The 23,521-nt window shown below is 34.7% G+C and overlaps 3 protein-coding genes across 3 annotated transcripts in view; all 3 read right to left on the bottom strand.

The window, feature by feature from the left end:
• The window catches only part of LOC135736145 (uncharacterized), a 57,374-nt gene extending 39,976 nt beyond the window's left edge, over positions 1 to 17,398 (bottom strand). The window contains exons 1-3 of the mRNA XM_065254933.1: positions 17,308 to 17,398; positions 11,831 to 12,217; positions 11,548 to 11,703 (exon numbers count right to left, since the gene is read on the bottom strand). Coding sequence (XP_065111005.1) covers positions 11,548 to 11,703; positions 11,831 to 12,217; positions 17,308 to 17,398 — 634 coding nt within the window. The remainder of the gene's footprint in view (positions 1 to 11,547; positions 11,704 to 11,830; positions 12,218 to 17,307) is intronic.
• On the bottom strand, positions 1,891 to 3,511 carry LOC135736124 (uncharacterized). Its single transcript, XM_065254909.1, has 5 exons — positions 3,427 to 3,511; positions 2,900 to 3,268; positions 2,595 to 2,747; positions 2,219 to 2,268; positions 1,891 to 2,028 (listed from the first exon to the last, which is right to left on the bottom strand). Exons 1-5 carry the CDS (start codon positions 3,509 to 3,511, stop codon positions 1,891 to 1,893), a joined length of 795 nt encoding a protein of 264 aa, XP_065110981.1.
• LOC135735508 (uncharacterized) lies at positions 15,435 to 17,103 on the bottom strand. The gene is made up of 4 exons (XM_065253933.2): positions 16,746 to 17,103; positions 16,455 to 16,610; positions 15,805 to 15,845; positions 15,435 to 15,699 (listed from the first exon to the last, which is right to left on the bottom strand). The coding sequence occupies exons 1-4, from the start codon at positions 17,083 to 17,085 to the stop codon at positions 15,592 to 15,594; spliced, it is 645 nt and encodes a 214-aa protein (XP_065110005.1). The 5' UTR covers positions 17,086 to 17,103; the 3' UTR covers positions 15,435 to 15,591.
• Positions 17,399 to 23,521: the final 6,123 nt, after the last annotated feature.

Below are 23,521 nucleotides of genomic sequence, written 5' to 3'. Positions count from 1 at the left end.
GTTAATTAGATGCTTTTTTTCAAAATTGCTGTACGAAAATATAGTCAGCTAACCATCATTTAAATGTTCATTATAAAATATGTATTTACTTTATTTCTTAAAGGTGCTAATGCGTTTCTTAATACGTCCTGAAGATTTAGAAAGTACAACCACATATTTTTTAACATCTGTCGGACACAGAGTACTGTACAAATGCATGCTTACATTTTACATTGAGCGCTGTCCATTGTGCTGAATTTTTCACAGATGCTTTACACGCGAGTTTCCAAAAGGGGTCGCCGAAACTCTCCTAAAGGTTAAACAAGTTAATGCAATAAAGTCAACTACAACAAAAAATTATCTAGGATCTTACTAGATAAAAGTGGGTTAGTTTAGGCTGTCTGCATATCAGGATGCAAGCTATGTTTCATTTAGCCTAACATGAAATGTTGACATTTAGTTAGTGTCAAATGTATGTTATTGTAACCATATTGCAATTAATGCTAAAATAATATTAATTGACATTTGCAATATACTGTATGGGTAGAGGGGTGAACAACACTGTTCAGGAGAGGGTGCACTTACAACAAACAAACTCTGTGAGGCGCTGAGCACACTGTAAATCGCCTACACAGTTTGTTGCCTATGCCATAGGTCGACCCTTAGTGATTCATCTGTGTCTCAATGCAGAAGGCACTAAATCATGATGCTTGGTGTCTGGTATTTGTTACACTGCACATGGTGATATTGAATAAATTAGGTTTTCAACACATCTTGTTTCATCATCATGATTTTATTTCTCTGTGACAGGCAATTAATTGGACTGTTAACTTTTGATTTATTTGTATATTGTACAGATTTTACAAAAGCAAATCTAAAACTGTCCACATTGACTACTTCAACCATTAAAATAAGATCTGTCACTTTCAGATGAGGATATTTGTTTTCATATTTGTTTTTTTTATAAGTTGTACAGACACATTGTGGAGTAACCTGAAATTCATAGTCTTAATCTTAACTGCATTGTATGTTGTGTTTTTACCTTAACTGTGGTTAAACTGCAATGTCCACCCCTGAGCTCTCAAAGCTAGACAGATACACACAATTGGTTTCATTTCGGAGTAAATGTGTGAAAGTATACAGGAAAACTGCAGACACAGCATGCATACAAACCAATTCTACCACAAACTGACCACATGCATGTAAACAAGCACACACAATGTCACATTTATTTCTGTCTCTTATGAACTTCAGTGGAAACATTTGTGGTAAGATCGTCTATATGAATGAAAATGAGAGACCCTTCCCCAAAAAACACAGCTTGTGAAATGATGTAAAAGAACACATAACACATTTAAAGATCTCCGAGACATTACAGGAAAAGAGCGAAAAGAATAATTATTTTAAAATGATTTAAGTGGTCGATCTTACATTCACCAATCCAAAAAAAAAAACTAATTAATTCATTCTTAATGGACTTCTGGCGACAAAGTAAAAATGTTGCCACAAAAGCAGCTTTAGATTTTGCAAGCTTGACCTATTCAGCAGGCCCAGAATAATTATATCTCTCGATATTGTAAAAAATTGATAAATGTTCCTAACTACAAGTATTTTACTTTGAACTATGCTGCACATCCTGTCCGACATCCTGTTATTCATGATTTGCTTCAACAAAGGCGAGTGAAATACAAAACAACACCCAAATGAAAAAATGCCACTGTACTTTTGTCCCTTATATATTATCTCTTATAGATTATAGATTTCACTAACACATTTTCGTCAACAGACAGCGAGAGAGGGTCAGATGCCATGACCCACCACACAAAGTCAGTGAAAGTCTATAAGCTTTTTAGAGATTAAATAGTTGCTTCAGTCAAAAGGTTTCAACGATAATGGTACTTGAAATCCTCATCAGAAGTTCTGTACTGTGTCTGTTCTGACCGGAGCATAAATACTGAAGTCTGAACTCTGCTGTTGTTTCTTCTTGGTTCGTTTTTTTCTTCTGACTTTCACATCCAAGGAAGCATAACACACCTCTTCATCATCACCCTGAAATACAAATTACTTGAATTCTAAGTAAATCACGTGTGGTATTTTGGTTATGCATTTAGAATAGAAGTTATATTGCTGATGATATTTATATGTACAATGTTTAACAACTTTCACTAAAACAGCGGAAAAAACGGTCTGTAATTTTCACTGTGGTACTTAAACATGAGCGTGTTTGTGTTGTTCATACCTCACAAGTATTTCTACTTTTTATCTTTTCTCTGTTAACAGTTTCACCATCTGAAATGATAACACCATTTTAAAAATGTATTTTGCATATATAAGTTGAAGGACAATCAAATTTTCCATGCAGAATCTGCTGAGCTAAATTCTGTGCATTAACAGATAAAATGGTCAAAATGTTCTCTATAGCTGTCACTCGGGGTGTACCCTTTCAAAAAGTACACCATTGCACCTAAACGGTTCATTTTAGTACCACATATCTGTACCGAATACATATTAGGACTTTTTAAAGGGTACTGTTCCAGTGACAGATTGGGACAATTTTTTTCTGACAGTGTACAGTATCAAATTTAAAATGATGGCAAAGGAAAAACAGTAAGTACCTGTTGTTTTCCTCTGACAGAAGCAGTACACACAGATGAAGCAGAGGAGAAAACACACAACACAAACACTGACCAGCAGCGTCCAGCAGAGGAAACAGTCTGATACAGGAGGAGGAGAGATGGTGCTGCTGGAGTCTCCAGAACATGAAGTTACTGACTCAGAAAAACAAACATAACATTAAATGTTAATAAACAACTTTTTTGTTCTGTTTCCAAATATTTTTGTAAAAATTACAATAAAAAAAGATAGTTTACAAGAATTAAACGAGTTAAATTACAAGTAATTTTCAAAATTGCTTTCTTACCAGCGAGAAAAAGACGAGTTGTTCGGTTTCCATAATAATACAAATCAGATTGGTATTTGCCTTTTTCTGCATTATTTAACTTTCTGTCATATTCAACACAGTAGTACAGTCCCAGATCAAAGACTGTAATGTTAGTAATATGTAGATCAAAAGAATTAATGTTGGAGTTTTTAGGAAAACTGAAACGTCTGAAGGTCTCTTTCCGATGATCTATTATGATAGAGGGTAGAAATTCGTAAGAACTGTTTTTCATCCACACAATGTTCAAACCACGAGTTAAAGGAAGGTCACAGTGAAGAGTGATGTTGTCTCCTGGTCTGACCTTCATCTCAATATCTGCTCCATAGATCTGACTAAACAATAAAAAATCTGCAAAAGCAATAAGACAATTAATAAAAACAATAATATTGCTTAAAATATTTTCACAAATAATCACATTTAAATTTCAGTTTAAAAAGTAGCTGCTTAAATGATTAAAAATAAATAAATGAACAAAATTAAAAATGAAAAAGTGTAATTTGTCTTACATATAAGTGCAGTAATTCTTGATGTCTCCATCTCAGCGAGTGAGTGTGAATAACTGACTGTGGTGATGCAGATATCAGCTCTCATCTGATTGGTTCACGCCAATGGAAAATTAAGTTTGACATTTGTAAAGTTAGAGGTGTATCAACCAATCACCAGTGTCCTTATCTGGACTTTCACTCTGGTTCGGCTTCTTGTTGTATAAAAATTATGACAATGCAAAGTATTACATCTTTAGACACACATGAAGGTTGGTCCATTAAATCAAAATACTTCTTAAGGCTACTTTTTTATATAGTCGGTCAAATGGCAAAGTTGTAAGTCAATGAAATCTAAACATTTCAAAACAGGAAACCCACAAGTCTTTTATTTAGACCACTTACGAAATTCAACATCTCACATCTCTTAGGCCTGCACAGATGGGACAATTTTCAATTCTTAAACAATTTTAAGTCAACGGGAGACTGCATACATTAGAAAAGTGATTTTTAACAGCAACATAATGATACGACTAGATAGCAAGATAACACACCAAGATAATGATTTCATCTCACGACATCGCACAGAAACACAATATCAAACGGTAAAAAAAAACTTATGTTGTGATAATCTATCTTTCTATTTTTCTATAGCCAGTAGAAACCGACTATTGTGATAAATTTCCACTAGTCAACATAGACTTGAGGCATAGACAGAGAGTTTTGTGGTAACCTATTACACTAAATTTTGACAGTAAGTCAATGCATCATCTTCATGCCCAACCACACAAAGTCAGAGAATATTTTGTGTTTACTTTACAGTAACATTTTTGAGCTCCACAGAATGACTATGAAGACAAATTTTATGTCTTCATTGAACACACACTGACCTTACATTGACAACATGCCCCTACAGCAAGACTTTCAGTTTAATTATACCTAGACTGACCATAAATGAATGTCAGTGCGGTTAAATGTGTTATTCATGTGTTTGACCAAGAGCTAGAATTCACAATAAATATATTTTAGAGAGTTGTGAATTAGGTCTATGAAACCAGCATGGTTAATCACTTCTTGAATCAAAAATGTTTAAACTGACACATTTATGCAACTGGACGTACCACTCAAGACAACTGTGTGTGTGTGTGTGTGCGTGCGTGCGTGCGCGCGCGACCTCACGGTATTTAGCAACAGCAGATCATATCAGGTCCGTACTTTCCACATTTTCTGAACCGCCCCCCAGTGGCCAAAGCTGAAACTACTGTTGAACGGCCATCCTGAAATGCATAGGCAAATATATTCTTAATCAAACATGAACAAGACTATCATTACAGTTTTTTTCAGTCGCTAACAAGCATTTGTCCAATCAGTTGTCACATTTTCAAAACTCTAAACACAATTAGCACAGCATCGGTCTTTTGTGGCCATACCATTAATTCATTTCATGTTGTTTTCACACAATATGCAGTCAGTAAACACATTTCCACAATGCTTACATTTTCTTAACAGACAAGCCATACCTCCCACCAAAATTATGGATTGTTTTTGTAGTATTTACGAATGCTTACACACAACATCTCACAATAGCAAAAACAATATTCCAAAATATAGATACAGTATAAAAAGCTTTATATTGGGTAAATTGGGCCAACCACAGCTGATTCCAGTCTGGCTTAGGTTATTTTTTCTTTTACATTGATACTTATACAGTAAAAGCAGGACTTTGAGGAGTGATTTTTTTGAAAACAGAAACAGACAAACACTGTTATGTCTGGACGAGGAAGCAAGGGGCACATGGAGAAGAGCAGGCCCAGTGAGAGGTGCAGTGAGAGATGCAGGTGCAGAGAGAGGAGCAGTTAGAGGTGCAGGAGCGTGAGAGGTGCAGGAGCAGTGAGAGGTGCAGGGTCAGTAAGAGGTGCAGGGTCAGTAAGAGGTGCAGGGTCAGTAAGAGGAGCAGACCCAAGGAGAGCGCAATGTAGAGTTGTAAGAATGCATGGTGGTGGCATTCCAAGGGCTGCACGAACAGTAGTCAGTGATGAAATTCATTGATTTCAGTAAGAGAGGCTGGTGAAAGAGTGCAGCCCAATTTTAGGAGGTTGCCTCCATTATACGCATCTTTCAACAAACCAACAGGTAAGTATTGCATTTTACATGGATTCTATTCTCACTTGACATGTCAATAAGGTCATACAGTAATGCATATGTAAAAAAATTTGTCCCTCTAAAGAATGCAACGTCTTCCACCCTCTGGGAGAAGAGGAAAGCTCCTCAAAAATGATCAAGATCAATACTGTAAAACTTTTTCTGTTCTATCATATTGTGTTTCTACTTTACCTCCTGTAGTCAAGAGTAAGGGGAAAAACTGATTTTTACTGAAATGCTTTTGAATGTGAACATTGCTGTACATGTGGGCACACAGTTCCCAACCAAGACATTTAGCGTAAAAACGTAAACGTAAAACATGTTTTGCATGCAAATACCTGTAAAACTGAAACATAAAAGTCTATGCAGTTTTTGTAATGTCAACAATAGCCAGTATTTAGAAACCTGGTGTACTTTAATTGATTGCATGTACCTTGTGAAGTGAAAAGAAGTGTTATTCTTTGAAAGAATAATTTTATTTTGAGTCAGATTTCCAGTGTTTTGGTAAAGTTATTATGTGCAGATAGTATTTATTTAACAAAATGTGTTTTTGAGAAGAAAATTATGCGTTTGGCCAATTGTGTTTTGTAGGTGGAACTCTGTGTTAAGTGTTTAGAAAAATTATCTGAAGTATGGGTAAGCGCTTGTTAGCGATTGAAAAAACTAATATACTACTAACCTTACATCTTAGTATAAGCAAAATAAACGTAAACGTCTACTGAGACTAAAACTCTCCTCTTCCCCTGCTTTGCAAGGACTTTGCTCTAAATACCCTTTAGTGCCCATCCACTCAAATGAACTTCACAAGGCATCACAGCATCTTAACAACTCAATGTTGGGTAATTAGATGCTTCGTCTGGAAAACCGCAGATTTTTAGAAATTTCTTTAAGAAAATATAGCCAGCTAACCATTATTTGAATGTTTATTATAAAATACATATTTAAAAAGAACAACCACATATTTTTGCATCTGTCGGACACAGACTGTACAAAATGCCTGCTTGAATTTTACATTGAGCGCTGTCCATTGTGCTGAATTTTTATGGATCTCTACACGCGAGTTTCCAAAAGGGGTCGCCAAAACTCTCCTAAAAGTTAAACAAGGCAATTCAACAAATGCAACTAGAACGAAAAATGATCTCTTAGTAGATCAAAGTGGTTCAGGCTGTCTGCTGGCGGGAAAGTAGGCTTCGCATTTGACTACAAATCGTGAATGTGTAAATGCTATTGTATAAGTTATACTGGTACAACTAAATAATATAAATAATTGCCGGCAACTCGGTTGCTTTTCCCTGTTATTATTTTGCACATAGACATAATAAATCAAGAGTTTGGTTCCAAAACATTTAATCCATTTTGACTAATTTGAGTTAGTACCAAGTAAGTGACAAGATGAAAACCACTATTTTCTGTTACAAACTTTCACATAGCATCTTTGGGTTATAACAGCATTACAAATTCAAATCCATAATTTGACTTTCAAAGATTTATTATAAAAAATTATTTTTTCTGCAAAATACAATAAATTCATGACATGTTTTTTTTTCAAAATGCTATAAATTTATTGAATCAATATCAAATCATCTTTGCCATTATATTCATTTAGTTGACTAGTGGTATACACGGATTTAAAAAATAAACATTAATGGCATTAATCAAAACACTTACTTTGTTATATTAAGAACACTGTCATTGCTGCTGTCATCCTTGGGATGTCGTCGCTAAACTTTTTTGACAGCGATCAGCTCTAAAATGTTTTGGTCCTGCTCGATTTTGTTGACTTCGAGTAAAATAAGTTTTTTATAAGATCCCCTGGGGTCAGTGTGTTAGCATGACAGAAGCTTAATGCTTTCGTGTGTAAACAAGCAACAGCCGGCATTTTTCTTCACCCGAGTGCCTCTCACGTCCCCGCCACAGAAAACCACCACAGGTTTATCAATGCCATCTAAATTACTATTTTGTTTTTGTTTGTTTGCTGATCACAAAGTAAAAAGTAGATAAAGAAAACTAGGATTTTGTGTGTATTCAAAGTTTTAATATATTAAAGTATTAATGTTTACAATGCGTGGTGCGCTGTGATTGGTTTAGCGGATTTATTGCATTGATGATCATATTCACCAATAAATAAGATCATCACTTTCAAAAAAGTATAGCTTTGAACCTAAAGAGGCAAAAAAGTACATATTGGTACCATAAAGGTATAGTCACTGAACCAGTAAAAACAACACACTTTACTTCTATTTAACCTAAAACCAGTAAAATACAGGTTATAATGTCAGTGTTGCCAGTAAATGATTTAAATAAGGCATTTCAAAATAGTAGAAACATCAATAGCTGACAAACAGTCCTTAACTTGTAATTTTGACTTTTTATAAATATCAACAGAATCTTTTATTTAGATTACAAATGGCAAATGTAAGCATCAAAACTAATATATTTGGTGGTAGCTGTAATTAATGGGTGATGTATTAATCACATCATGATGCAGGCTATGTTTAATTTAGCCTAACATGACATGTTGTCATTTAGTTAATGTAAAATTTATATTATTGTAAAAATATTGCAATCAATGCCAAAATATTTTTTTTCTAATGCTAAAAGCATGTTAATTGGCATTTGCAATATTCTGTATGGGTAGAGGGGTAAACAACACTGTTCATGAGAGGGTGCACTTTCAACAAAAAAACTCTGTGAGGCGCTGTGCACACTGTAAACCGCCTACACAGTTTTTTGCCCGTGTCATAGGTCGACCCTGAGTGATTCATCTGTGTCTCAATGCAGAAGGCCCTAAATCACCACATCATGATGCTTGGTGTCTGGTACTTGTTACACTGCACATGGGGATATTGAATGAATTGAGTTTTTTCACACATCTTGTTTCATCATCATGATTTTATTTGCTCTGTGACAGTCAAATGAAAAACATTAATTGGACTTTAAACTTTTTTTCTTTGTATATTGTAACGATTTTACAAAAGCAAATCTAAAACTGTCCACCTTGACTATTTCGACCAATGAAATGAGATCTTCATATTTTAAACCTGTACTAGTCCTTGACTACCCACTAACATCTTTGTTAGTAAGTATTTTTGCAGACGCATTTAATTTTTTGTAAGTTGTACAGTCCTTGTCTAGTAAATTAAAGTTCAGAGTTTTAATCTTAACTGCATTGTTGTGTTTAACCTTAACTGTGGTTAAACTGCAATGTCCACCCCTGAGCTCTATAAAGACAGGCAGATACACACAGTTGGTCTCATTTTCAAGTAAATGTGAGAGTGTACAGGAAAACTGCAGACACAGCATGCATCAAACCAACTCTACCACAAACTGACCACATACATGTAAACAAGCACACACAATGTCACATCTATTTCTGTCTCTATGAGTTGAACTTCAGTGGAAACATTTGTGGTTAAGATTGTCTATATGACTGAAAATGAAAGACCCTACAGCAAAAAACACAGCCTGTGAAATTATGACACCTAACACATTTGAAGATCTCAGGCCTTACAGGAAAAGAATAAAAAGGATAAATAGGCCTACTTAAAATGATTTAAAGTCGTTGATCTTACATTTACCAATGCAAAAAAGAAAAAAAAACTAAATTAATTCATCCTTGATGGACTTCTGGCGACAAAGTAACAATGTTGCCACAAAAGCAGCTTTAGATTTTGCAAGCTTGACCTATTCAGCAGGCCCAGAATGCTTACAACCTCTTAACATGTTCATAAATTTAAAGGTGCTTATTGTAAAAAAAAATTTGATAAATGTTCCTACAGTAACTATAAATATTTTACGTTGAACCGTGCTGCACATCCTGTCAAACATCCTGTTAATCATATCATCATGATTTGCTTGAACAAAGGCGAGTTACACGTACTAAACAACACAATAAAAAGGTAAAAATGCCATTTTACTTTTGTCCCATATATTATCTAGATCACAGATACAGATTTTCACCAGCAGACAGTGAAAGAGGGTCAGCCCATGGCCCACAACACAAAATCAGTGCAAGCATCAGAGAGACAACACTGTAATATATACTGGAGCATATTGGATTTGTCTGTACTGTATCTGCATACATTTTTAGACATGAAATAGCTGCTTCAGACACAAGATTTCAAATATAATGGCACATTCGTCTTTTCTAACCATCAGAAAGTTCATCAGATTCCTCATCAGAAGTTCTGTACTGTGTCTGTTTTTACCGGAGCATAAATACTGAAGTCCGAACTCTGTTGTTGTTTCTGTCTTCTGGCTTTCACATCCAATGAAGCATAACACACATCATCATCATTACCCTGAAATACAAATTATTTGAATTCTTAGTAAATAGAAAAAGTATTTACTAGTAGTATATTAAAAGTGTTTTTGGTTATGCATTAATGCATTTAGACTAGAAGTTATATTGCTGAAGTTGTATATATATGTTATTGTGCAACAAATAAATAGCATGTTTAACAACTTTCACTAACACAGCAAAATAAACATGCTGTAATTTTCACTGTGGTACTTAAACATGAGCGTGTTTGTGTTGTTCATACCTCACAAGTATTTCTACTTTTTATCTTTTCTCTGTTAACAATTCCACCATCTGAAATTAAAACACCACTTTAAATGTATTTGAAAAGTTGCATTACTATTGAATTTTCCATGCAGACTCTGCTGATTGCTTATTAACAAATAAAATGGCCCCTATACTGTAGCTGTCACTCGGGGGACCCCATCAAAAAGTACAACATTGCACCTAAATGGTTCATTTGAGTACCTCGTAGGTACATATTGGTATTGAATACTTACAGCGGGAAAAATAAGTATTTCACACATCAGCATTTTAATCAGTAAGAGGATTTTTACGTGGGCCATTGACACAAAATTTACACCAGATGTAGCCATCAAGCCAAATATTGAATTCTTACAAAGAAATCAGAACGTTTAAGTATATAAGTCATAATAAATTAAGTGAAATAGCACAGGGAATAAGTATTAAACACACTTTTTTTAATACTTTAGTGATTACAGCTTCTAGACGCCTCTTGTATGGAGAGATCAGTCATCTGCATTGCTCAGGAGTGATTCTGGCCCAGTCTTCCACACAAATGTGGAATCTTGACACAATTAAATCTTGAAGGTTCCATTTGGGCCACTTTTATGAACTTTGATCTTCAGTTCTCTCCATAGATTTTCTTCAACAACTTGATTTTCTTTCTTTGAAACCACTTCATTGTTTCCTTGGCCTTGTGTTTGGGATCATGGTTTGCTGAAATTGTCATTTTCAGCTTTCTGGTAGATGGCAGCAGATTTTTATCCAGAATGTTCAGGTACGTTTCTCCATTCATCCCACATTCAATAATATGAAGTCTGCGAGTACCGCTTGCTGAAAACCAGCCACAAACCATGATGCTTCCACCCCCAAACTTAACTGTTGGTATGGTGTTCAGCAATGGAGTCTTGTGATGTGAACGTCCATGGATGCCAAGGCGGTCCAGTGCATTGCTCATATTTTCTTTGAATCAACAGTACCTGCTGATGCAAGGTCTTCCTAAAGTTCTGCCCGAGTGGTTGGAGAACTCTCCTGATAATTCTTTGGACTCTTCGGACAGGGATCTGGGAGTAAAGCGATTTCAGCACGCAAGTCTGCACTCTATGCATTCTCGATATCAAAAACACCTCCGGGTATTTTCATGGGTACTTGCATTCTTGAGAATTGGACATGAACTTTGATGGTTAATGATGATGATGATGATGATGATGCCATGCCATTTTGCACCTTGTTCTCTTCATGGTGTAAATTTTGTGTCAATAGCCCACTTAGAAATCCCCTTACTGAAGAAAATGCTGATGTGTCAAATACTACGTTTCCACGCTGTATCTGTACGGAAATTGTAAGGACCTTTTAAAGGGTACTGTCCCAGTGACTGATTGGGACCTTTTTTTTCTGACAGTGTACAATATCAAAGGACAGTAAAGATGATGGCAACGAGAAACAGTATGAAGAGATACCTGTAGTTTTCCTCTGACAGAGGCAGTAGACACAGATGAAGCAGAGGAGAAAACACACAACACAAACACTGACCAGCAGCATCCAGCAGAGGAAACAGTCTGATACAGGAGTAGGAGGAAAGACGGTGCTTCTGGGGTCTCCAGAACATGAAGTTACTGACTCAGAAAAACAAACATAACATTAAAGGTTAATATACAACTTTTTTGTTCTGTTTCCATTGTTTTTTGTTTCTATGAATTAAAGGAGTAAAATAACAAGTAATATTCAAAATGGTTTTCTTACCAGCGAGAGAAAGACGAGTTGTTCGGTTTCCATAATAATACACATCAGATGAGTGTATAATGCCTTCTTCATCTTCATTTATCTTTTTGTCATATTCAGCACAGTAGTACAGTCCCAGATCAAAGACTGTAATGTTATTAATATGTAGATCAAAAGAATTAATGTTGGAGTTTTTAGGAAAACTGAAACGACTAAAGGACTCTTTATTTAATTTCCGATAATCTATTATGAGAGAGGGTTGAAATTCATAAGAACTGTTTTTCATCCACATAATTCTTGAACCACGAGTTAAAGGACGGTCACAGTGAAGAGTGATGTTGTCTCCTGGTCTGACCTTCATCTCGATTTCTGCTCCATAAATTACTGTCTGACTGAACAATAAAACATCTAAAGACCAATAAGAAAATAAAATACAACAATATTGCTTAAAAGATTTACCTACTATAGACAACTAATCATAATAAAATTTCAGTTTAAACAGTAGCTGCTTAAATGATTAAAAATAAACAAATAAATAGAAATAAAAATGTGTAATTTGTCTTACATATAAGTGCGCTAACAGTATATCTTGATGTCTTCATCTCAGCGAGTGAGTGTGAATAACTGACTGTGGTGATGCAGATATCAGCTCTCATCTGATTGGTTCACGCCAATGGAAAAATTTGACATTTGAAAAGTGAGAGTTGCATCAACCAATCCCCAGTGTTCTTATCAGCAGTTTCACTCCGTTTCGGCTCTTTTGTGCTTCTTATTGCTTCACAAATTATGACATGGCTAAGTATTAAACCTTTACACACACATGACGGATGGGTACACTTATTTGTACCATTTACCATCTTTGTGTTTGAGTCCAACATGCCAATAAGCAGGTTCACTTAATAAAATGTATGCTTTGCATTTCACAAGTCTTAGACTTTTACGAGCTTTCTGCTGTTTAAAAAGAATCTGGTCCATTAAATCAAAATACTTCTAGAGATTTTTTTATATAGTCGGTCAAATGGCAAAGTAGAAAGTCAATGCACATGTCAAAACAGGAAACCCACAAGCCTTTCATTTAGACCACTTACGAAATCCAACATTTCACAATCACTTTTTATCAAGTCATCAAATTCACATCTCATATCTCTATGGCCTAGAACAGACTGGAAAATGTTCAATTCTTTTACAATTTTAAGTCTAGACTGCATAACATACCGGATGACTGTAGATCATGAGATCTCACAGAAACACAAGATCAAACATGACTTAAGGGAAAACCAATTGTTGTGATAATTCTTGCACAACCCATTATAAAAGCACTCGTACTGTTGCCATAGTTGTTCAAGTGAATATTCTTTTTTAATACTCCTCTTTAATGTCATGTTTCACTTTTCACAGTATTCATCTGTCTGTCTGTCTGTCTATCGTGTTATGGTAAGTAAAACCAACAAGGTGTTTATGAAAACTTTTAACACAGAATCACAGTGGTGATGGTAAATGGCAGGTATGATATAAATAATGATGGCAGAGCAAGCAACTCCAAACACAAACAACTTGACAGTCACAGAATCACAAAAAAAAAAAAAACATTTTCCTTAAACGTAGACAAGAGACAGACAATGACGATAATGTTGAAGGTGAAAAATATAGCAGACATTTTGGGGGTTTTACCCCTGACCAGGGGCAGACTGGGACTGAAATTAGCCCTTTACTTTCTCACCCAAAGTGGCCCACCACACTCTGCTCGCAAGTATACTGGCTCATTGATGCATCGGCTATTTTTAACACCACAATTCAGAAACATGAATGCTACTTAAAAAAAGTCAAATTTATTATAAAATTATGCATTTGAACTACACATTATGCATTTGATGACATCTTACTACTAACATACAACAAAACTGACTCTGAGGGTGATGATTTCTCACTTTAAGTTCATTATTAACCCCAATGTCACAAAGGTAAAAACAAATCATACAAATGTTTTTGAATGACTACAAATTAGTCACCTCGTAGTACGATTTTATTAATATACTCCTAACATACACTTATACATAAGCATATACTGTAAACCTAACACTTCTGAGACTGAACATGCCTTCATTTGAATAAATTGTGTTGTGATATGGTGAGCAGGCCATCATTTTGGTGTAGTTTCATCTCAGTCCACTAGAGGGCAGTTCAGAGTTTCAGTATATGGATCTATAGGTAAGTAGAATGTGGCTGTACAAAAGTGCTTAACTCTCATGTTTATAGACATTTGTGGTCAAATTAGAGAGTAAATTATGAATGTGTGCCCATTTCTTTCCAGCCCTTACAACAATGTACCTGAATACACAGCTGCTTACAATTGTGTTGGTTAAAAGGGCATGCTACAGTATGTAGAAATCTTTAGATATTTACAAATTAGCCTACTGGACTGTTTATATATTACATTAAGAGGCATTAAGTGTTGCTTATCTTGTTATTGTCTGAGACACATTTGTCAGACGCTGTGTAAAGTTGCAAAAGATTAAAAGGCCAAAACATTTCTTACTTAAAAATAATAATATATATTTCTTAATCAAAGCTTTTGTCTTTTTATATCATAGTATTCATTGCATAGGTAAAAAATTGCACTCTGATGTTTACTTCTGTCCTAAAGTATACAAGAATGTGTACTGTATGTGAAATGTGTTGTTTTGACTTTGGGTGTAAACCTATTGCTTATAACCACAAAATCTTCCATTGCATTTGTGTGCATTAAGCAGACATCAGCTAACAACACCTATTTGTGCACAAGATCAAACACTAGGTTGTGGTTTCCTGTTTAAGATGTCCAAATTGTCTCTCAAAACTACAAACTTGTCTAATATTACAGGTAGGTTTATGTCCTGAAATGTTAACATTGTTTGTTTTAGACATGAAAAATGTCAGGTCAGTGTCAGGTCAATTGTGAAAACATTTAAATTAGTTATTTAACTTGATTATATTATGCACCCGGTCATAAATACTTGTTAGTAACTAGTGAAGACCATCTGTTATACCCCTGAAGTACACATTTTAGGTGTCTCACTAGTCACTCACACATTTAATGTCATGCAATATTTTAATAATGAGATGAAGTTAAATCAAGATAAATGCTCTACATTCACTGCTGCATGACATTATCTGGTCTGAACTAACGCTTTAATTCTTATTGCTGGTCATCAGACACAAATCTTTCCATTAGCTTATATGTGGTTTGTGTGTTGGTTAGAATGCAAATGCAAGAAAAGCAGTTTGCTCAGTGCGGTTTATGCTTCACTTCAACCCAATTGTTGTATTGCTTAAACCGTCAATCTCCATTAAATGAAGAATGACAAATTTATGTGCTATACAACTTGATGTTATTAACACACATAAAACTCACATCATCCTGGTCTTCAGAAAGTTTATTCAAACAGCTTTGTCTTCATCTTTTCAAAAAATATTGTAAAAATAGAATTTGTAACCTGAGAATAGCTTTAGATTACCTAAAGACTCAAATACACAAAAGACAATGAATTTATGAAAAACAGTAAATAAAAGACTTTTATATATTTTTTTTTTTTTTTGTATTTTTTTTTAACTTTTTTTTTCAATGACATGTAATTCACAAAATATGTAAATCAGTTGTTCACTACTGTATATTCCTTGTTTGGTAGTTTATGTATTTGTACCTGAAATGTGTAAGTAAGATCTGAGATAGCTGAGTACAAATCGACTGCAGTATGCAGTTTCTGCTTGCGAAAGCTGAGTTTACATAAACTGATCAGAGAGATTCACATCTTTTCATAGTGATGTGGCAGGAGTCTGTAAGTGACTTCAGAATGATGACAGAACTTTCCAGTCGTACTCATCTCACATTGATGTTTCTCTGTCTGATCCATCTGAAGGGAATAACAGATGTTTTACTGATAAATAACATTTGTTTAACCATACCTGACATTTTTCACAAGATAAAGTTTTAAGGTTAATGGTTATGATTGAAATACCTTCATAACATTTACTGTGAACATCTTTGCACTCTCAAGACCTAAAACAACCACAAAAACATGGTACAGTGAGAAAATCAATGCAATTTTCATACAGAAACTTTCAGCAAAAGTTTTGCGTAAAATGTTGTAAAGATGTTTATATGATGCAATCCTGCAACAGTTTATAGTTTACTGTTATTATTTTATGGCTTTATACAACCTATGTAGCATTTGAAATGTGCATGATAAATTCTGTGTGCAGTCTCTCCTGGTATACATTCTGATCATTGACAAATAATCCACCTACCGGGTTATACTTTATTTCAAAAGTCCAGCTTAGACATTATATTAACTATAAGTTACTCTTTTTAGTTTGTACGTACGTCACCTTACTCTCATTAAAGAATGAATACACTGTTAGGGGTAGGGGTAGGTAAGGTGTTATGGTTAGTATAATAAGTTGACATGTACATGCAAATACAGTCAGTAGAATGTCTGTGGGGTGTTCGTAGACAAAGGTGTTAGTAGATGTATTAATACTGTTATTACCAGCAGTTGCAAAGAAGTTGCAAAGTACTTAAAGTTAGTAAAATCTCTAAAGTGGACTACTGAAATAAAGTGTACTGTATAAAAAAATGGAGACAATAAAATAATAATTATATAAGTACCTGTAGTTTTCCTCTGACAGAAGCAGTAGACACAGATGAAGCAGAGGAGAAAACACACAACACAAACACTGACCAGCAGCATCCAGCAGAGGAAACAGTCTGATACAGGAGGAGGAGGAGAGACGGTGCTGCTGGAGTCTCCAGAACATGAAGTTACTGATTCAGAAAAACAAACATAACATTGAATGGTAATATACAACATTTTTGTTCTGTTTCCATATTTTTTGTCTGAAAAAGGTAGTTTAATTAAAGAAGTAAAATTACAAGTAATTGTCAAAATTGCTTTCTTACCAGCGAGAGAAAGACGAGTTGTTCGGTTTCCATAATAATACACATCAGATGAGTATATCAGGCCTTCTTCATCTTTATCTAACTTTTTGTCATATTCAGCACAGTAGTACAGTCCCAGATCAAAGATTGTAATGTTAGTAATGTGTAGATCAAAAGAATTAATGTTGGAGTTTTTAGGAAAACTGAAACGACTAAAGGACTCTTTATTTGATTTCCGATAATCTATTATGAGAGATGGCTGAAATTCATAAGAACTGTTTTTTATCCACACAATGCCCAAACCACCAGTTAAAGGACGGTCGCAGTAGAAAGTGATGTTGTCTCCTGGTCTGACCTTCATCTCGATTTCTGCCCCATAGATCTGACTGAACAATAAAATATCTACAAGACCTATAAAATTAATAAAAACATAATATTGCTTAAAAGATTTACCTACCATACACAACTAATCACTATTAAATTTAAAAAACTAATCCAAAATTACAGTTTTAACAGTAGCAGCTTAAATGATTAAAAAACACACATAAATAGAATTAAAACGAAGAAGTGTGATTAGTCTTACATATAAGTGCGCTAACAGTAACTCTTGATGTCTTCATCTCAGCAAGTGAGTTTGAATAACTGACTGTGGAGATGCAGATATCAGCTCTCATCTGATTGGTTCGCGCCAATGGAAAATAAAGTTTGACATTTGAAAAGTGAAAGTTGCATCAACCAATCACCAGTGTCCTTATCAACATCTGGTTTGGCTCTTTTGTGCTTCTTATTGTTTTACAAATTATGACATTGCTAACCTTTTAGACACACAGGAAGGTTGTTTACTTGACAACTTTTGTGTATGACTTATTTGTACAATTTACCATCACTGTGTTTGATTCCAACAGGCAGATAAGCATGTTTAATTAATAAAATGTATGCTTAAACTGTTACATGTTTTTCTACTGTTTGAAAAGAAACTGGTCCATTAAATAAAAATACTTCTGGAGGCTTCTTTTTTATATACTGTAGTCGGTCAAATGGCAAAGTATAAAGGCAATGCACATGTCAAAACAGGAAACCCACAACAAGCCTTAAACCACTTCCGAAATTCAACATTTCGCAAACTTTTTATCAAGTCAGACTGGGCAATTTTCAATTTTTATACAATTTTAAGTCAAGACTTCACACTTAAGGACAGCAATTTTAACAACACACTAGATGATTTGACAAGAAAACACACCTGATGACTGTAATGATTTCACAGTGACACGAGATCTCACAGAACCACAAGATCAAATGTGACTTGAGGAAAAACAAATGCTGTGATCTGTCTGTCTGTCTGTCTGTCTGTCTGTCTGTCTGTCTGTCTGTCTGTCTGTCTGTCTGTCTGTCTGTCTGTCTGTCTGTCTGTCTGTCTGTCTGTCTGTCTGTCTGTCTGTGTACAGCAGAGTTTAGCATGGCCTCTGTGATAGCCATACAGCATGTTCATGTCCAACCACACAAAGCCAGAAAATATTTTGTGTGTACCTTTACAGAAACTGTTTAAGCTCCACAGAATGACTTTGAATGTCTCCATTTTTTCTGACTGCCCTCCAGTGGCCGAAGCTGAAAGTTGATTTGAAACCTTTGATGGTCCATAAGGGCTTCAAAATCGACATCGGCACTGAACGACCAATAGTATTCAACATGGATAGAACGAGTTCTGTATATTTCTCAGTAATTTTTCTTTGGGGTTGCTGGAGGTACAGTGTCATGATAGTTAGAACAAATTTGCTAAAATAAACAGGTTCTAACAGAAAGGTTCTAAGAGTACAAAATAACGTTATGCTAACATAAATTCATTTAAAGGTCCCGTTCTTTCTGTGTTATATTGATTGTGTTTACAGTGCGCAATATAACATGTGTTCATGTTTCACGTGTAAAAAAGTGGTATTTTTTACACAATTTACTTATCTCTATAGCGCTGTTTTCACTGTCCTTAAAATGTCTTCCTGATGTCTTCCTTGTTCTATGAAATACCTCCTTCAGAAATACGTAATGAGTTCTGATTGTGTTTTGTTTAGTGTCATGTGATTCAACAGCAGCTTAGCAGTGCTGTTGAGCTTAGCCAGAAACTGACGTATTCCTGTGGGCGGAGTGTCAGGTTTAAAATACTTATGAACCTTAACAAAAATAAGACGCACTCAGACCACGAATAAGGTTATAATATTCTGCAGGGAGAACCCAGATTGAGATGTCTCATCAGGAAACATTCAACTGTCTCTCGAATTGGTCCTCCTGCAGGACTGTTTTTATTTAAGATTTAATCACTGGTTCACTCGGTCCATCCCGAAGGTCGAACCTCACAGACTTTCATAATTGCAACAACATTACACATTTTGCTAAGTCTAGAAAAATAGTATTGACTATATTTTACCAAAAACAAGATAACTTGATGATGCAGTTTGATGATGCAGTTACCAAAGGTCATATGATAATAAAAGAACATTGTACGTACTTTTTCATCTTGGCAGTTTTTCTAAGTAGCTAGTCAGACTTAATATGATTCTAAGCAAATGATTGTACATTCATAAATGGTAACATTAAACATTCAAAAATGTAATAAGAAATAGATAATATGTAATAAGAAAAACATTTACTCCAACACGGACTTTAGTCACCACGCCGAAGCACGCCCTGTTGAGTGGCAAACATTCAACAAAATGGATGTTTTTCATAGCACCTGCTGCGAAAATGCCAGTAAAACTGACTATTATTAGCTTGATATCCAGGGGCGTAAGACTGGGGGTAAAACCAGTACTGATTACCAGGGCCCCAAAGGAAGAGAGGTCCCTTGAAAAGTCTGGAATATATTATGGGGGTGGGGCATGGGGGCCCATCAGGACTGCCTATGCATAGTGCCCGAGATCTTGTGCCACTCCCCTGTTGATATCAGAGGCGGACCATACTGAGTTACATTAGTCACATTTTCCAAGTATCTGTGCTTTTAGGGTGTTTGTCTTGGGAAAATTTTTACTTCACTACATTCCAAAGCATAGAATCATACTGTGTATTCTTTTATATTGCATATTAAAATGTATTTAATACCTAATTAAAAAATACCACTAAAGGCTTTGAAGGGGGAATTCTGTTAAAGAAAATATATCAGTAAACTTTGAGGTTTATCGTTTTGCAGGTATTATTTATGCTCTAACAGCAACATTACACACTAAAGTTTGAAAAATGGGATCAGGAAGAATGTGACATTTAATGTTTTAAGAACGCTTGTGTGAAATGTGAACCCCCTCAGGTAATGTTCCCCCTCATCTGCTAAACGGCTGCTCTGGACCAAGAAGACCCTATAATGCCGGTTCTCTCCTCACCTGCTGCAACTGCTGCTTTTGACCACGAAAGGTAGAAATGTACCTGATCCATGAGCAGCACTAGTGGGATTTTCAATTAAAAGGTTTATTATACATGAATTAAATACTGGTTTGTTTTATTTACAGCAAAATATAAGGAAGCAATTGAAAGGATAATAAAAACCCCAGACTCTGTGTGGTAACAGTTTAGCAAATTCCTTATGTTTTCTGCTAATAAAAATTATATTAAGTTAAGCTGCGGTCAATTTTTTTTTAAAAAGCAGTTGCTTGTGGTTGTTTGCATGAACAAAACTTAACATTTTTATTTTTAATATGTATTTTTAGACTTTCATCTCCTCAACTGCCCCACATTTGCCTCCACGTTGTGCTCCTTCTACATCATAGGTAGTAATTCATCAAACCCTGAGCAGAATTGTTGCCGCAGTTTCAATGAAAAGAGTGGTTTCATTTACATACAATAAATCTCTGTTTGTTTTACTTATAGCAAGCATGTGAGGAGATCAAAAAATCAATCAGCAAAAAAATAACTAAAAACAAGCAGAGGAGCCACAAATCAGCCAACTCCCCCAATCATAACACACACACAACATTAACATTAAATCACACATTTACGAGTCACACTGAATGTATACTGTATGCCTGAATATCTTACTGAGGTCACTTACTCTAGATGCTATCTACTGGGAACAAAATCTTAATTTAATATGCTGATGAATTTAATAATTTCAACAATTTAAAAAACATACTGTCCACTGTCACTGGACACTAAGAATACAATTATTAAAACATGCACGTGTTGCAAACTTCAAAAGAGGCAAGAAGTTATGGACACAGTACTTATGTTAACAAGCGTACAGAAAAAAAATAGTTTCACAGACTACAGATGTCTGCTTGTATTTAACATTGGGCGCTGTCCAATGTGCTGAATTTTTACTGATCCTCAATACAAAAAGTTTCCAGTAGGGGTCGCCAAAACTCTATCAGGTTGTGACCTCAGAATAAGTTTTTGAGCTGTTTTTTAATTATGAAACATGTCCAGTGAAGCATAACACACTTTTTAAAAGTTTTACAAGCATTAATATAATTATTACTTTTTTTAATCCACCACTTGAAATATACTTTTCTGTAAGACTAATAAAGTCCATGCTGAAGCAGAGGATTCTGGTCCACTCACAACATTATTATCTTCCCATGGCCCGAAACAAATAAAATGTATAGTTACACAAATAAAAGTAAAAAAATTAACTAAACAGTTGAGTTTATTTGAGATCATTGAGGATTTTAACTGAGCAGGAAGAATCACATCAAGGCATGGTGATGATCTGCAGATGTTAATAAACTATAAGACACTTCGGTGTGAACGCAGAACTTTCCAGTCTTACATATCAAACACTGATGTTTCTTTGTAGGATCCATCTAAAATCAAAAACATAATTATTAAATGCAACCTAAACTGTGATCTTTGACATTAAAAATATTGGAAGCTTAATGACAACAAGTAACAATTTTAATACCTTAAAAACACTTGCTTTGAGAATTTCTGCATTAAGCTCAGAGCCTAAAAAAACAAACAAAGACAAAGTCTGAAATTATACCAGTACATGGTTACATTTCAATCTAAATGTATGTTTGTGCCTTTAAAAAGGTAAACTGCAGCCCTTTGAACTTCTTAAAACATATTACTAACATCCTCAAATACAGTAATGTAGTAATGAGTACCTGTAATTTGAGGATGACAGAGGCAGTAAACACAAGCACCGGAGAGGATTGAGGAGAGGAAAACACATACAGAACACAAACTGATCAACATCATCCAGCAATTAAAGTGTATTTCAGAAACTTTAGGAGCAGGAGGATCTGGATCTAAATAAAACATAAAATACACAGTTTTATTGTGGAGCAATTTTCCTTCATGCACCCTTTGAAAACTAAACTTGTGGAGTCACCTATAAAAGTTAAAATATGAACTAGCAAGAATTCTAAAGATAAATATTTCAGATCAAATAAAGATCACATTATCTTAACATCAACAAAGATATCTCAGTTCAATTAAGAATTAATAATGTTTTGAAGAAATAATTATTTGGTGACCTGTATCTTATTAGAAAAGTGTCTTCATGTAAAGACATATGATGGTAAACATTTAACAATTACAAGGTACTAATATATATTTTTTATATTCTTAGCTTTAGTGTGTTGAAAAATAGGTCACAACATATTTGTACTCAAATTTCTTATGCACTCTCAATATTTGAAACAATATGGTTACAGTTATACAATATGTAATATGTTGAATTTTGTCCTTCCTTCTTATAAAGATTTTTTTTTGCATTCCTCCCACTCAAAAATGACACAAAAGTTTTTCCATAATTTACTAAGGAGATTTAAAGCAACATGTTGAAATGATGTATAGAATAATGTACAGTCTTACCTAAGAGAGAAAGATGAGTTCTCCATTTTCCATACTGGTATTCCCACTTGTAGTCTAGTTGGCTCTTTTTATTATCACTTAATTTAATTTTTACTTTTGCACAGTAATAAATTCCCTCATCAAATACACTGATGTTCTCAATATGTAGATCATAGGAGTTACTGCACCTGTTTGGCACAAAGCTAAAACGTTGAAAATTTCCTGTGAACAAGTCATGCGCATTTATCAATAGGGATGATTGATTTTCATACGAGTTGTTTCTAATCCAGTAAATTTGAGAGCCGAGAGGTATGACACAATCACAGAAGAGAGTGACGTTGTCTCCTGGTTTAACTTTGATCTTCACTTCATTCGCAAAGATTCTTTGATGTTCACAAAGCAAAACACCTGCAGAAACATATACATATAAAATACTTTACCTATATTTATAAGTTTAAACAGTCAATAACAAATAATGTTATTTAGTACAATATGATCTTTCTTCACAGCAGCTCTCAATACAATACAGCAAAGTACACAAGTAAAAATAATTCACACATAAATGGACTTACACATAAGTGTAATGAGTGAACCTCTTACTCCCTCCATCTCAGTGACTAATAGTAAGTTGGTGAGAAGTGTGAGGAGCTTTAATGAGGATATCAACTGTTATCTGATTGGTTCATTGTGGTGGGAGGACTTTCTGCTAAAATATCTCTAATAAGTGTCCAAGTGTCCAAGTGTCCAGCGTTTGTCTTTTGATTAAATTGGTCACAACGTATAGTGACAGTCTGTCTAATTTTATCAAACAAATTTAGTTTGGCAGACACTTATCCAAAACAACTAACAGTACATTTAATCAGTATGTGTGTTCCCATAACCTTTGAACTTATAACATGAGTTGAGCTACAGGAACGGGAGCTTTACAGAAGAACATTACATTACAGGAATCTTCATTGTAATTGAAGGCATATTAGAAAAATATTATGGTTGAGGTCAGTGAGAGATGCAGTTTAGAGAATGAA

The sequence above is a fragment of the Paramisgurnus dabryanus genome, chromosome 4 (assembly GCF_030506205.2).
Source record: "Paramisgurnus dabryanus chromosome 4, PD_genome_1.1, whole genome shotgun sequence".
Lineage (NCBI taxonomy): Eukaryota > Metazoa > Chordata > Actinopteri > Cypriniformes > Cobitidae > Paramisgurnus > Paramisgurnus dabryanus.
Note: the sequence above shows the minus strand (reverse complement) of the source record. Positions and strands in the feature narration are given on the sequence as shown.

Excerpts from the sequence above, each read along its gene's own strand:
- LOC135736124 (XM_065254909.1), bottom strand. The coding sequence starts at position 3,511 with ATGAGAGCTGATATCTGCATCACCACAGTCAGTTATTCACACTCACTC. Across the intron at positions 3,269-3,426 it reads AAGAATTACTGCACTTATAT|ATTTTTTATTGTTTAGTCAG; the intron begins GTAAGACAAATT and ends TTGCTTTTGCAG. Across the intron at positions 2,029-2,218 it reads AAAGTAGAAATACTTGTGAG|GGTGATGATGAAGAGGTGTG; the intron begins GTATGAACAACA and ends TTTGTATTTCAG.
- LOC135735508 (XM_065253933.2), bottom strand. The coding sequence starts at position 17,085 with ATGAAGGTCAGACCAGGAGACAACATCACTTTCTACTGCGACCGTCCT. Across the intron at positions 16,611-16,745 it reads AACTCGTCTTTCTCTCGCTG|TAACTTCATGTTCTGGAGAC; the intron begins GTAAGAAAGCAA and ends TTTCTGAATCAG. Across the intron at positions 15,700-15,804 it reads TCACAGTAAATGTTATGAAG|ATGGATCAGACAGAGAAACA; the intron begins GTATTTCAATCA and ends TATTCCCTTCAG.